This window comes from Sinohyriopsis cumingii, chromosome 19, assembly GCF_028554795.1.
Source record: "Sinohyriopsis cumingii isolate HCF-2022 chromosome 19, ASM2855479v2, whole genome shotgun sequence".
NCBI lineage: Eukaryota > Metazoa > Mollusca > Bivalvia > Unionida > Unionidae > Sinohyriopsis > Sinohyriopsis cumingii.
In genome coordinates, this window is record NC_142979.1 from 56499344 (window position 1) to 56513822 (window position 14479).

Below are 14479 nucleotides of genomic sequence, written 5' to 3' on the forward strand. Positions count from 1 at the left end.
ACAGCCAATTCGTTTTTAAAAATGTACCCAGATAAAATAGATTGCTGAAATTTCAAAGGAAACAGATTACTTTTAAAGCACCGACTGTTATGAAAATGTACTCAGCAAATGGAAAAAATACCAGTCTCACTCATGCAATACAATTATTTGATGTTGGCGCCACAATAAGATATGGGCATTCATTTGGTTCTCCAAAGCTGTCCTTTAGCAGCGACTTCAAAAGCGCAGACACCCTTTATCAAAGAAAGCCGACTACACTCTTTCAATAACAGCAAAGAACTTTTCTTCAAAGGAAGTCAGTACCAAACTTAAATAAAAGTGATGGAATCTGATGGATTTTTGCATTTTGCAACATGACTGGAACACGTTAACTGTGCTGCGAAAGTTTACTTTTTGTAGGCAAAAAGTAACGGCGGTTTAAAACGCAAACAAACTTTTACCGACTTACTTTAAAGTAAATGTGCTTCGTCATTCGTTACATGATTGTGCTATGTTTTTCCAATGAATTCAGACCAATATGACCTGTTACAAAATTAATGAATATTTTAAAGCTGTGTGTGCATATTTTCGATGGAATCACTTGTGGATTCAATGTATATGATGAGGTTCACGGGTGAGTACACAGTGTTGATACTCTATTCATGCTATACATTAGACATTTATATATAAACAGGATTCACGTATAAGTACCAATGGTTCGCTAAATAAAGTGTGTTATAGCAGGGTCACACTGTATATAAAATGTAAAGAAAGTTATTGGCTCTTTTTTATACAATTTACCTCTGAAGTTCAGGCAGCGAAAATGACCAAATGGAGCTAGCACTTTTTTGAAAGGTGCATATCTGGAGTAAGGCCAATCTGTATATTCTATAACCCATATTACACCCATCAATCATACACCAAAAACTAAAGGGAATTAAAGGTTCTTTGAATTATACCTAAGATATACAAGGTCTTTTTAAATAACTGGTGAGGAAAGCTGGGGAAATTCTTTTTCTTTAAAATTGGAATTAGACCTTCAGCGGAAAAATTCAAGATTCCGAAATCCACGGTGAGTACCTGGATGAAAATTGACTTTTCTGCAGATCTGAACTTGAATGGACATTTGCATAAGTGTGGATGACCCATTTCATATGGACAAGCTATGGATGATAGCTCAATGGGTGCTCACTTAGCGTGACTTACAAATTCCAGTCAGTGTTGAAGGAATATGTATATATGCCAAGGAGCTTGTCTCAACAGAATTTTCAGAGAGAAAATTCTATGCCAGTCGTTCTTTGGGAGACAGTTTCATGAAAAGACATGGGTTTGTGCTTAGAAGCAAGACCTCTCTTGCCCAACGTTTACCCAGAGATTTGGAAGAAAAGATTGCTTCGTTCTACAAGTTTGTGATGGATAGACATGAGGAGGATGAGTTTGACGATAACATGGAAGAGATACCTATGTACTTTGCTCTTGTGCCAGGGAAAACGGTGGACAAAGACGGAACGAAAAGCATTCTGATTCGTAGAACTGGAGAGGAGAAGAGACACATTACTGTCATTTTAGCCATTGCAGGTTCTGGCGACGTATTACCCCCAATGAATATTTTCAAGGGAAAGAGACATCTAGATCTGAAGGCACCAGAAGGGTGGATTATTGCAGTTTGAGAAAACATGGATGGACGAAATGCTAATGCTGCGATGGATTGAAGAAATTTATGTGCCATTCACCAGAAGAGAGCGATCACTATTAGTTATGGACTCGTTCCGGGCTCTCATCATTGATGATGTGAAGAAACAGTTGTGGCGCGGAAATATTGTGCGAGCAATAATACCAAGAGGCTGCACATCCAAGTTAGAACCTCTTGATGTGAGCATCAATAAACCTGTCAAGAGCTACCTCCGCCGCACTGGATGGAATACATGAAGGATGCTACGAATGCATTAAGATCATTTGACGGATCAAGACAGCCAGCAAACAGACTGTATTGGACTGGGTTGTAAATGCCATGGACACATTGAAGGAAAACCGCACAATGATAATGAAATCTTTCAAGATGTGAGGCATCAGTGTTAGTCTGAGCGGAAGTGAAAACGTGCTGATCAGAAATGACAAACAATTAAACAATATGAATGATGATAGTGATACAGAAATTGAGGGCTTTTCGCCTGAGGACCTAAACATGGCTATGGACAAGCTACTTAATATTGAATAATATATTTAAATATATTACAGCATTATATCATATTTGTTTTCATTCTTTGATATTGCTATTTATTGTGTATGGCTTAATATAAATATGTTTATCTATCAAACTGTCTATCTGCATACATACATACATACATACATACATACATACATACATACATACATATGATTAAAATTTTTAAAATATATTAGTTCATGGAAGTTCATGATCACATTAAATAATTGGCGACCAAATGAAGCGAACTTTGTATCAGTTAAATTAATGGCAAACACGCTGTGAATTTGACATTAAAACAATGCAGATCTTCCTAGATTGTGTCCGAAAACATAAATTGTTGAAAAAATTATAGCAGAGCAACGTCTGAAAACTTACAAGGCATTTAAATATTATATTTCCCCCCCAAAAAATGGTGTCTGAAAACATACAGTGTCCAAAAACATATGGTAAATACAGTACACACTAGGTTTGATTTATAGAGATTGGATGATGTTTCTGTTTTTGTTTTGACTTAAAGGAGACCAGAAACCAATGGAAATATTGGATAATAATAAAGGTACTATAGCAGTAAACCTTATTCTGAAGTATCATCTGCGACCGAAATGCCAATATTAAAATATTGGCCTATCTTCTAGGAGCTGAATTTCCGTGACCTCGTATGCAAAATTTCCGCGCCTATTCGGTTACTTTCGGGATGTGACGTCATAGTAGCGACTCCAGCAGCCCAAGTGGGAGTTGCCAGAGTAAAAGACAATACCGTTTTGCGTTGCTTACGGGTGTAATAAAACATTAAGAAAAGCCAGTGGACAACATTTTTTTTTCTTTTTCGAAAGATAAAGGCATACTGAAAGAATGGATACATTATTACAGACGAGTCGATTTCAAAGCAACACCATACAGCCCTATGTGCTCGTTACATTTCTCAAAGAACTGTTACGAGAGGGATTCTGAAAAAATGGCAGCTCAAGGATACGCAAATGCTAGGCTTAGACAAAAAGTTGGCTCTGTTCCAGACATAACGTTGAATATTTTAAATCCTGGGAAATGTGTTGAACGTGCGAGTTACGAAAATAGGCAGAAGGCCGAGTAAGTGACCACAAAATGCAACAATCAATTCACAGATCTTTTATCTACACCAGCAGTGCTAAAAATAAATCGGATAGCCCGACACCCTGGGTCCCTCTGGTTTTAGTCCCGGCCCATCCTGTATTCAAAATGAGGTGCCCGTCAGGCTTGTCGAAACAAAAATTGTTTGCCTGAGGAAACTTTGATCGCGCTGGTGAAATTAGTAAATGTATTTTCAAGATGTTGACATGCATGCCTTAACACGGCACAATCTAAATCAAATCACTACTGTCCAAGGTGAAATTTAGATTTGATTTTAATCAAATGGAGGCTTTGCCAAAAATAATATTCTAAACCTGTCGTGTTTCGAGAAAACACAATTTTCAGTAATCTTATAAAAATTACAAATTTTAAAAAAAAAATCATTGTATACATGTAGTATGTATAAACGGAAATCTGTAATGATTGGAACTGATATAAAATTATTCCTTGGGCAGTTTAAATAACAGCGATTAAAAGAAAAGAGGTCAAAGTTTCACATTAAATGGCTGACAATAGAAACTGGGTGGGGGGGGAGTACTATTGACCCAACCCCTTGCCCCAATGTGCGAGCGCCCATGGGACGTACCTTTTCTCCATGTGATACGCCTTATTATTCCCCCAGGACAAGCCCATTTTGCATATTCTGGTCAGCTCTGGCTAAATTGCAAAATAGCTGAAGTTTTGATTTAAGTACGCAAACAATAAAGCCGATGTAACCGTTCCGGTGGCCTAGTGGTTAGAGCGTCCGCCTCGGATGCGGGAGGTCGTGGGTTCGATCCCCGGCCGAGTCATACGAAAGACTTTTACAATGGTACTAACAGCTGCCTCGCTTGGCGTTCAGCATTAAGAGGTTAGTGTTAGGACTGGTCGGCCTGGTGTCAGGATAATATGACTGAGTGGGACATCATGCTACATGTCTGCGGCATGATGCCCCAGTGCTAGACATCACTATAAATTGCCACATTGCAGACATCGTAGCGATATGACTGAAAAATTGTTAAAGCTACGTTAAAAATCAAAATCACATCACATCACAATAAAGCCGATGTGACTGATGAACATATTCCATCCTTGCATTGATCTTGTGAAAAGGACTTCAAAGAAACCCTGTTCGATGCCTATTTTGTTGTTACTTACGATGCCATGGACTTCAGGTTTAAGTCTTAATGCATGTAACACTGTTTGCTGAACAAAATATTTATTCAGAATTAGTTCTTTAGGGCCACATATACTGCATGGTATATTTTGTTTTATTCCTTTTAATTTAATCATGGCATTAAACTTTACATATACGGTCGAGGAATGTCAGGTGTTAACTGGCCGAGTTTCTTTGGCGGAAATGGAGATGCGATTTTTGTTTGCAGAGAAAATTTCACAGTGATCATTCATTTAAGCTAATTGGTGACAATTGTATTCTTTTAATTTTCTTATACTAAAGTACTGTTGTAGTTGTTTAAAAACATCTGAAATTTACTTGAATAATGTTTAATTTTCACGTTCTATTTACTGAAGAAGAAAAAAAAAAGAAAAAAAATGTTGTGTGATATTAATTATTTCGTCCAGTGCCGGATTTAGACGTGTGTGCGTGTGATTTGAATTTTTAACGTAGCTTTAACAATTTTTCAGTCATATCACTACGATGTCTGCAGTGTGGCAGCTTAGACTGTGGATTGCATACGTTATATCTATTTATAAACGGTTTGGGGTTGGTTTTTTCTTCTTCTGACAAATGAAAATTGACAGACATAATGTAATTATCGGGACTTCGCTGCGAAAAATTTAGAGATATTACGAGATCGAGATGTAGATGAGGAAATACCCCCAAAATCAGGAGGTTTTTCTCCCGGCTTGAGAGTTGACAGGTATGAACTGTCCGGGCTTGTGGAATTTCAGTCAGGGCTTGAGTTTATTTAAGTCACCTGCCCGGGGCCTATGCCTAAAAAAATTCTTTTAACACTGACCAGTACAGTACATAAACTATTATATCAGACTGCAGATTCAAGTTTTGAATGTGCACCCCAAATGTGGTCTCCTTCCGTCTGCCTCGCTCGCCAATGTTGATGTTTGTATTCGAGGACTGGCTAGTATTGCGTCACGGTACCACGTGATCTGTCGTCTCATTAAAACTCGGAAAAACTCGGCAATTTACGGAATCGTGGTATCTTCCATGCAATAAAATCACTACCCGCTTACGATATTTAATTTATAAAAAATGTCAGTCGAATTAAAATCTGTAGAGAATTACATACGTAGAAGGAAAATTTTGATTTCTAGTCTCCTTTAACAACTACAGCTGAGAACTGTAAAGCACCTAAAGGTTCGTTTTTAGTTGTTTACATCATTGATTGGCTGACTCACCTGACATACTTTTACTTACTGGGTCCATCTGTTGGGAAGAAAAAGGTATGTGGCACCTTATATTCTTTATCTTTGATAAACCTTGTCATTTTTGTATTTACAGAAGAAAATGCTGAGGAAAAGGAGAAAGAAAATATGAGTTTCAATCCAAGCCTTCAACAGAAACATAGTAAGTCTTTAAATTTGGATATGGTGCAAACCTTGCTATAGTTAGGCTGCATTGTTTTAAATATTTAAAGACTCTTTAATTGTTTTTAAACCAGGTACATGTAATGTTTTACTTCACCAATAATTCATATTTTTATGATTTGACTACATTATCTACAATTTGATTTGATGTAAAAGATCATGTGATGCTGATCTGGAATGTTTTACATATCAATGAATTCTGCTGACTACTTTTGATTTCTTGTTTCCGGGTCATTTTATGTGAAGTTTTATCAACGCCTTAGAACATAATAATAACAAAAACAATCCCCCACCCACCCCTGTGATTTCAGATCAGAATTTTAAAACCCGAGATTAATATCGTTTATTATAAGTTAAAACAATGTAATTACACAGACCTGTCTGCACTTTAACACTCAGAAGAAGGGATATGGCAGGCTTTACAAGCCAATCTTCAGAAATTATTGCATTTCGCTTCGATAACATGTTCCAGCAGCTTTTATTGAAGGTCAGGGTCATTTGACAGCAAAGGATTTCACTAAAAATGTACACAAGTTTGCTTTCAAAAGATCGAAATGTGCAGAAAGCAAGAACGATAAATGCCATGACAACACCTGCCATATTCAAGTGTAAGTTAAAAACAAGAATAACCTGGTGTAAATAGCATCAACCATTTTCTTTTAAATTAAACAAAAAATGATCATAACAAGTTGATTCGATAACTGGCATGGCCCGTTCTGACACTCTACCCTATATTACTACATATAAATTGACTTGGCTAGCAAAGATGGAGCTAGGTATTCTATCACAGTGAAGAGGCTCATGAAAGAAAACTTCTTCAAGCTACATAAAAGTGAATGCTTTGTTAATGAAATCTGTTGATATGTTGACAAAAAGAAAGTAAATTGGAATTATAAATAATAAATGGGTCATTATGAATTCCAAAAAAGATTAAAAAAAGAAAAGAAAAGAAAGAACACTTAAAAGTGTTTGAACATTTGAATTAGCATAGTAAATATTGGATCAAGAGAGAGTTGTAAAAGAGTTCTTTCTGGAACACAAGTACAGGTAAAACTCGTTATAACGCAGTGCTTGGGGTCCAAAGAATAACATCGTGATATAAGTGGGATCTCGTTAAAACATTTTTCGAAAAACTACCCCATAGAAATTGTGTATTGAAATTTCAGTGGCTTCAGTTTTAACTAACCTCTTGATTATATATTGTTTTTTTTCTCTCACCAGTTTTACTTCCTCCAAACATGAAACAATGCTGACTGTATTAAAAAATCTTTTTACTTGCCTGAACTTGATAGCTTTTCTTTATTTTCATTAACAAATATAACACTGCAGTATGCTTTAGAAAATTTTAGAAGTTAAGGCAACATTAAACACAGTGCTGGGATTACAAATCTGCTGGGGATATGAATAATTGGCTTTTACATGAGCATGTATTTAGGATGTTAAAAAGAGAGGTCACCTTAAATTAAAAAATGGGAGCCATGCTGCCATCGCGTTATAAGCAGAATTGCGTTATAAAAGATTGCATTATAAAGGGTTTTTACCTGTGGTGAATTCTGAGAATATTTATGTTTAAATTGCACAGAAACAAACTGTATTTTTGGTATAATATTGGCAGCACATCACAGAAATCTTGTCTTTGTTTCAGCCACTATCTCCTTTACATTGTAATTAGTTAAAACTAATTGGAGTACTTAGATTTTTAAATAGATACAAATATTTAATTAACTGCCACTAGAACAAGCAATTAAATTTTTGTATGTGTCCAAAACATCAGTATAAATGGGCAGAATCCAAAATATTCAAGATATTTAGTACAACCCTGATAAATATACTCGACAGCACACATATGGATGTCTTTATACCATAGTGGTCATCTGTTGAAACTGTAATATTACTGTGGATTAACCTTAATTTAACAATTCAAAAGTAAATCTATTGGATTTTGTAAATATTTGGTGAAGTTTTGCAAACTAATAAAAATTAAATTGCTTGTTTTAGTGACAGCTTATTAACTCATTAATCCCTGGTGCCTCATTTACGCATCAGGAGGTAGTAGCCTATTTCTGAGCTCTGTAGCGTCAAGGTCATTTACGATACACTAAAGTGGTTGGTATTGTAGAAAGGTAGACAGATGTAGCTCTTCATTGATACCAAATAATCTGGACGTTTTAGTTGCACTGCAAAATACGGAGGGAAAACTTTTCTGACCTGATTTTTCTCCACCAAATATTCGCTCATGGTCGGAATCCGATTTTGTGTCCGAATTTTTTACTTTTTGGCCTCAGATCTAAGGCAGACCAGTCTGAACTGCACACGGACAGGCAAACTTTTGCAAAAGTAAGATAAGGTGGGTGATTGGAATAAAAAGTAGTCTGGATATGAAAGTGATGGGTCCATTAAGCAAAAAAAATAAAGAACTCCAACTTTTACGGCGATCCTAGCACAACTAGGCATTAAGTTAACCAGAAATCTGGTGGAAGTTGACATGTTAGGATGTATTCAGAAATAGCACCCAAATTGTGTTTCCTACTCGCATTTCAGGTGAAAATCACAAAAACCTCCAGGGGTTAATGAGTTAAATTTTGTTACCAATTAGTAATTAAAATATTGTAATTCTAGGTATGCCTATTAGTTGGTGCATTATGTGATGGCAAATCATGGTCTATTTTGTTTGCAGTTAGATCCAAAATATATAAGCAAGTATATACAGTAATAGCAACAAGTAAATAAATGGACTAGTGGATGCTGTATTGATTGATATAATTTTATTTCAAAGTTCTTCAAGGTTGAGAGTGGTTCCTATTATGTACCGATTATTATGCAATTTTGAAGCTTTTGTATTGGAATAAAGCAACCACACAATCTCTGTTAAATGTATGTCATTCTTTGTGTTGGAATAAAGCAGCAACACAATCACTGTTGGATGTATGTAATTCTTTGTGTTGGAATTAAGCAACCACACAGTCACTGTTGGATGTATGTCATCCTTTGTGTTGGAATAAAGCAGCAACACAATCACTGTTGAATGTATGTAATTCTTTGTGTTGGAATTAAGCAACCACACTATCGCTGTTGGATGTATGTCATCCTTTGTGTTGGAATTAAGCAACCACACAATATTGTTGGATGAATTTCCTCAGCCTTGCACCGTAGCTCACACTGAGTTTGTTTGAGTTTAAAACTGAGAAAATCTTCAATTTTTGCCCATCAGTAATTTATTATAATTGTATGTTACTGAAATCATAGATTTGTGAATAGATATATTCCGAAACAGAAATTTGATTTATTTAAAATTTTATTAAAAAAACAAAAAAAAAACATTACTTATCAATCACAGTGATAGTTGTCTTGTATTACATTTGACAGCCAACATTGTTACACTCTAGTGTTTGTTTCACAATTATATATATATATTTTAGTTGTTCAATTAAGATAATCTTTTTCTCTCTATCTGATCAGATGAGTCTTTCCTTGAGCAATTGAATACTTCTTCAGTCAAAGAGCTAAAGATGCTGCATACAGTTGGAGCCAAAAGGGCAAAGCTAATATTTGATTGGAGGGAAACATATGGCTCTTACAAATCAGTGAGTAATTTTTATATATTGAAAACTGGAACATTGACAAAATTACTTACATTGCCATTAACCCTTTCATAAGATGTGAAAATGAACACCAGCAAAATGGCTTGTTTAGACACCGTTATCCAGAAGAAATCTTGGAAATCATAAGGCAATATGGCCACCACAGCAGCCAATTTAAAAATTGTTTAACTAGTGAATAATCAAGATGGTTTCAACACACCACATTTATAAGGAAGAGAAGGTCTTTTCTTGGATTCCTGGAGATTCTTTTCAGACAGTAAAGCAACAATCCGTTTAGGTACTCTTGTTTGGTTTGTAGTATGACACTAAACTGACACAGAACTTTTAATCCTAAAAAAAGTGGGTTTTCCCCATGTATAGTTTTTCCTTTTTTCCTATTTTATAAATACCAAAGATTTCACGATCATTGTACAGTAACGAAGGAGGCTGCCATTGTAGAAAAATTCACAGATATGCTCCTTTTAACAATTAAAAGACTTTAATCATGGCATTGTTTTATTTTTCCATAATATTTCCAAATAAGCAACATACCCATTTAGTGGTGCAAACAAGAATACTAGGTTATTAATGAGACTCATGAATTAGCTTATTATATATCTTTTGTGAATTATATAATCATAAATAAGAGATAAACATTAGCAGGGATTTGTTTTCTAATCTTGGGCATTTTCATGGGTAATTTGTCACAAGGTATTTATATTGAGAGAACTGTGGAAATTTGTTTAAAAAAATATATATTTTCAAAAGAAATGTGTCATTGGTTTATTTTATAATGTTCTATTTCAGTTTGAAGATTTATTGAAAATACCCGGTTTTACAGAAAAGTATCTTCAGAATCTTCTTCATGTAAGCTTTGTTTATGTATTCATTTTTATACTTCATGTAAGCTTTGAGTATTTATTCATTTACATAAGGCATTGCATATTATGCTATAATGATGTCCTTACATCTGTCTGTCTTTCTATCTATTACAGATTTGGTTTCCAGATAGTAACCTTAGTTGTTCACTATCAATAGTTAATCAGGTTTTGTGGATGGCTTGTACCTGGTGTAAGGAAGAACTTATCTTTTGGAGGTTCAAAAGGTCAAAGGGGCCATGATTGCTATGTCTCAAATGAAGACACGAGGTTTTCACACAATAAGTAGGGTTCTCCTTTAGCTTAGCTTACCAAACTTTGTAGATGGCTTCTAATTGGTGCAAGGAAAAACTATTGAGTCCAATGGTCATGACTAAAAGAGTTTTAAAAATGGCTTCTGCACAATAATATTAGTTCTGATTGACATACCTTGACCATACTTTGTATATGACTTGCATATGGAATAAGACTTGATTTTGTGAATGGTAAAAGATCGAAGTCACAGACAGGAAAAATAGTTCCCCATGACAACAGAAGTTCTACTGCAAAAGACCTGACCCAAACTTAGTGGCGTAATGATGAATCCTATTGATTTCTGAGCCTTAGCATGAGAGTGTTTTAGAAACTCAAGAAAATTATGCTTTCATTACACTGTCATTTATTAAGTACTTTTGAATTTTAAGTCAGATTATCCATGTATTAGCCGGGAAGATCAAGTAAGAGATTTCTGAATTTTACATGTAGCTAGTAAAGTGTTGTTTGCTTCTGACATTAGTATTTTAAACAGGTACTAACTTGCCTTTGCAAGTACTATGAGCATTATAAATAAATATATTTTGTTACTTGCATACTGGCCAACTGTCCAGTGTTGGGGATTTATTGAAAGCTAAAAGTGTTCGGAGGTCACAAGGGTGGTAAGCGTCTGAAATCCAAAACAATAGCTTTATACAGCTGAGAATGAGTTACCTGCTTATGAAGGTCTGTAGAAAATGATTAAATAGTCACATTTGTAAAAAAGAAAAAAAAGAAGGTTTAAATACATTTTCAGATGGGGCCCCGAGTGGTCTAAAGTGCTCACAGTTCCAGATCACTGCCATCTCACCTCTGTCTGCGTGGGTTCGAGTCCAAGGATTGGCTAGCATGGGTACGTGGGAAAGCCTGTTAGTAGCTTCTCATGGGTCGGTGGTTTTTCCCTGGGTTTTCCAGGGTTCTTCCTCCACCAGTTATACTGGCAGCCATGTATAGCCTATCTTGTGCTGAAAAATGGCGTTAAACCCTAGAACAACAACAACAACATTTTCATACAGAAAATTGTTGGCAGACATAGCATTGTCACATTTTTTTACCATATAACACACCCACGTGTGCACACATAATGACAACCACACAGACATTGGACAGTGCAGTACAGTCTTAAATAAATACAGTTTTTGTGGTATAGGAAGAGAGACAGATATTGAAGTGTTAAGTAAATATTGAACCATTTCTGTTTCCTGCAACCCCCTCACTTTCTTCTACTCCACCTTTTTTCATGACAAGAGGGGAGCTACCACCCTTTAGATAAAATCCTGATACCTAGCAGCTCTGCACACAATATGCTATTATACATAGCAGTCAGTATATTCAGTGGAGGAAGAAGTCTGTTAAGAATCACAGACCCATGTGAAACTACTGGTAAGCTTTATCTCATAACCTTGTTGGCAGAGTCAAGATTTGAAGCCATGTGGTGAGATGTCAGTGATCTGTAAAGGTGAGTGCCTTGGTCGTCCAGGATCAGGTACTTATCATGAAGATCTCAGCTTATGAACTTCATTGAATTAGTCCAGTTAGTTTGCATTTAAACATAGCATTTCAGTTTACTACTAGAGTTGAACCTCACTGGCCCTCTAGCAGTTGCCTAGATGATCACCAGGCTCTGTTCCTGAGAGCGTAATCTTTGCTCCAGGAATGAGGTTTATCGCTGTTGCATAGCTGCCAACCCTCACGAATTTGGTGTGAATTTCACGACTTTTTCAGTGATTCACGGATTCACGCCGCAAGCCAAAATTCACGAATTCTCCAATCCTCAATTATTTTAAATCTTTAATAAAATAACCGATTTACTGTTAAGCGCTAGTCGTGATATTCGCAGTTGCTGAAACGGTCCGGTACAGATGGTCGTGATATTAGTAGATCTACAGCTGATTAGTACAGTTGGCCCAGTAGCAAGCATTTTAGCCTATTTTAATCTATATGTATAAGAGTAGTTTTACAAATGCTTTTCAGAGAAACTGGGGCCTAACCGGAATTTTGCTCCGTGCATGCTTCACCAACACTGATTTGAGTTACTGTTCGGCATCGCGTGTAAGATCTTGAAAATGTCTTCACCACCAAGGAAAAAAGAAATGTATTACTCAAAAAGTGAAGTTTAATTTGAAATATATCAAAAATTGGCCATGCATTATGCCCTTAAACATTGATATTCATCATGCTTTTTGCACTCAGTGTGCCATCGCAGAGATGATGTGAGGAAGCACGTCGGTTGCAAAAAACACGTAGAAGTTGGGAAAATTAAGAATTCGCAGATTTCAGCTCTGGACTATTTTAAGCCATTGATGGAAGACCTGCAGTCTACCAATGCTGAAGCATTATTTGTGAGTTTTCTTGTCGAACACAATCTATCTTTGTCAGCCACAGGTGCTCGACGCGAGCTTGATGTTGAGAAAAAAAAACCCAACAATAATCTAAAGAAAAACTCATACAGAGTGACAAAAATACCTTAGATTACCCCCATGACCTGTTCTGACATAGGACTATCTCTATCATAATTTGTCAGCAATTTTAGTCACCAAGATCAACCAGCAGGCAAGAAGTCAAATTTACAATCAAGCAGTTGAGGAAGTTCACATCTGCCACAGTATCATGTCTTGATAAATAAATATTTCTGCATATATGTAGTGTTTTAGTTTTATATTGCGAACTTGATATAGTGTAGCATTGACGGTCAGAGTGGATGGAGTTATTGTCATGGTATTTTTCACTAATTCATGTCCAAATTCACGACTTTTTATCCTTATTTTCTCTAATTGTGAGCCTGGAAGGTTGGTAGCTATGCTGTTGCTGGATTTGTCTGGGATAATTTCTTTTGGTAAGGCAGTAATTTGTGCTGAACTCCAGAGTGGTTGGCTTTCATGATAATGGTGTTCATAATCTTCCAGTTTTTCTATCTTTACATTAGGCATCCTTTTTTTAGGAAACATTTTTAGTTTTATTGCTGCTTGAATGAAGACAATGGTAGAGGCTTGATATGCTGGCATATCCATTTCTTATTCTCCTAATGCTGATGTGATTTAGTAATGTTGTAATGTATTTAAAGAAGACTGAATATTTGTTTTGTAATTTTGTTTATTAAGCCATCTCACCTATCTCCACAAATGTTTACCTGCATTGAACACAGCCATATTAAACTGCATTGAATGCAGCAATGTTTAAGGCTGTAATGTGTGCCAAAAAGTTGTAAATGGGTGCAAAAACTGAAGTTGTGTTTTATTTGGAATGATTAGAAACTTGACCTTCCCAAAACTGGACATTAGGCTTCCAGATGGTTTTTATTTATACTTAAACCATTGTCAATGTGTATGCCATACCTCATTCAACTTTCCGCTGTTTCATTTGCTGTCATTTACCTCTTGTTATGACAGGATTTAGTTTGTCATTGTTGAATATATAAGACAATATTAGGTCAAACCTCCTTCAGATCACACACATGCAAAAACATGACATTAAAACTATTTTTGACTCGCAAATTAAAAATACGATTATCAGTATCTTAGTTGAAAGAAAACAGAGAGAGAGAGAGAGAGAACATTACTGACACCATGGTATATGCCATAACATGTGCAGATATTAAACATTTTTTTGCTCAATGCTGACGAAAAATTGTCACCTCCGGGCAGTTTATACAGTTGATTGTGTTAGACTGTTTTAAAGAGATTAACAACTACCCTTACACATAATATTTAATTGACTGACAGTAGCCAGGGTGATGTTCAAGTTAAGGACAATTGTGAGAGAATCCATTAAACTATTTTGCATAGGTAAAGTACATAAAATGGACCAATCCAGTTTGTTTGAAATTAAGTAAATCAGACAGCTGTGTGTTCAACAAACAAACATTAAATGCACTTCAATGCCTTGAA

General features: G+C 35.7%; 1 protein-coding gene across 1 annotated transcript in view; it reads left to right on the forward strand.

Moving 5' to 3' along the window:
• LOC149775745 (kinesin-like protein KIF22-A) overlaps nucleotides 1-14479 on the forward strand; it is a 92308-nt gene that overhangs the window by 69629 nt on the left and 8200 nt on the right. The window contains exons 13-15 of the mRNA XM_089944482.1: nucleotides 5757-5822; nucleotides 9302-9426; nucleotides 10231-10290. Of these exons, the coding sequence (XP_089800608.1) occupies nucleotides 5757-5822; nucleotides 9302-9426; nucleotides 10231-10290 (251 nt within the window). The remainder of the gene's footprint in view (nucleotides 1-5756; nucleotides 5823-9301; nucleotides 9427-10230; nucleotides 10291-14479) is intronic.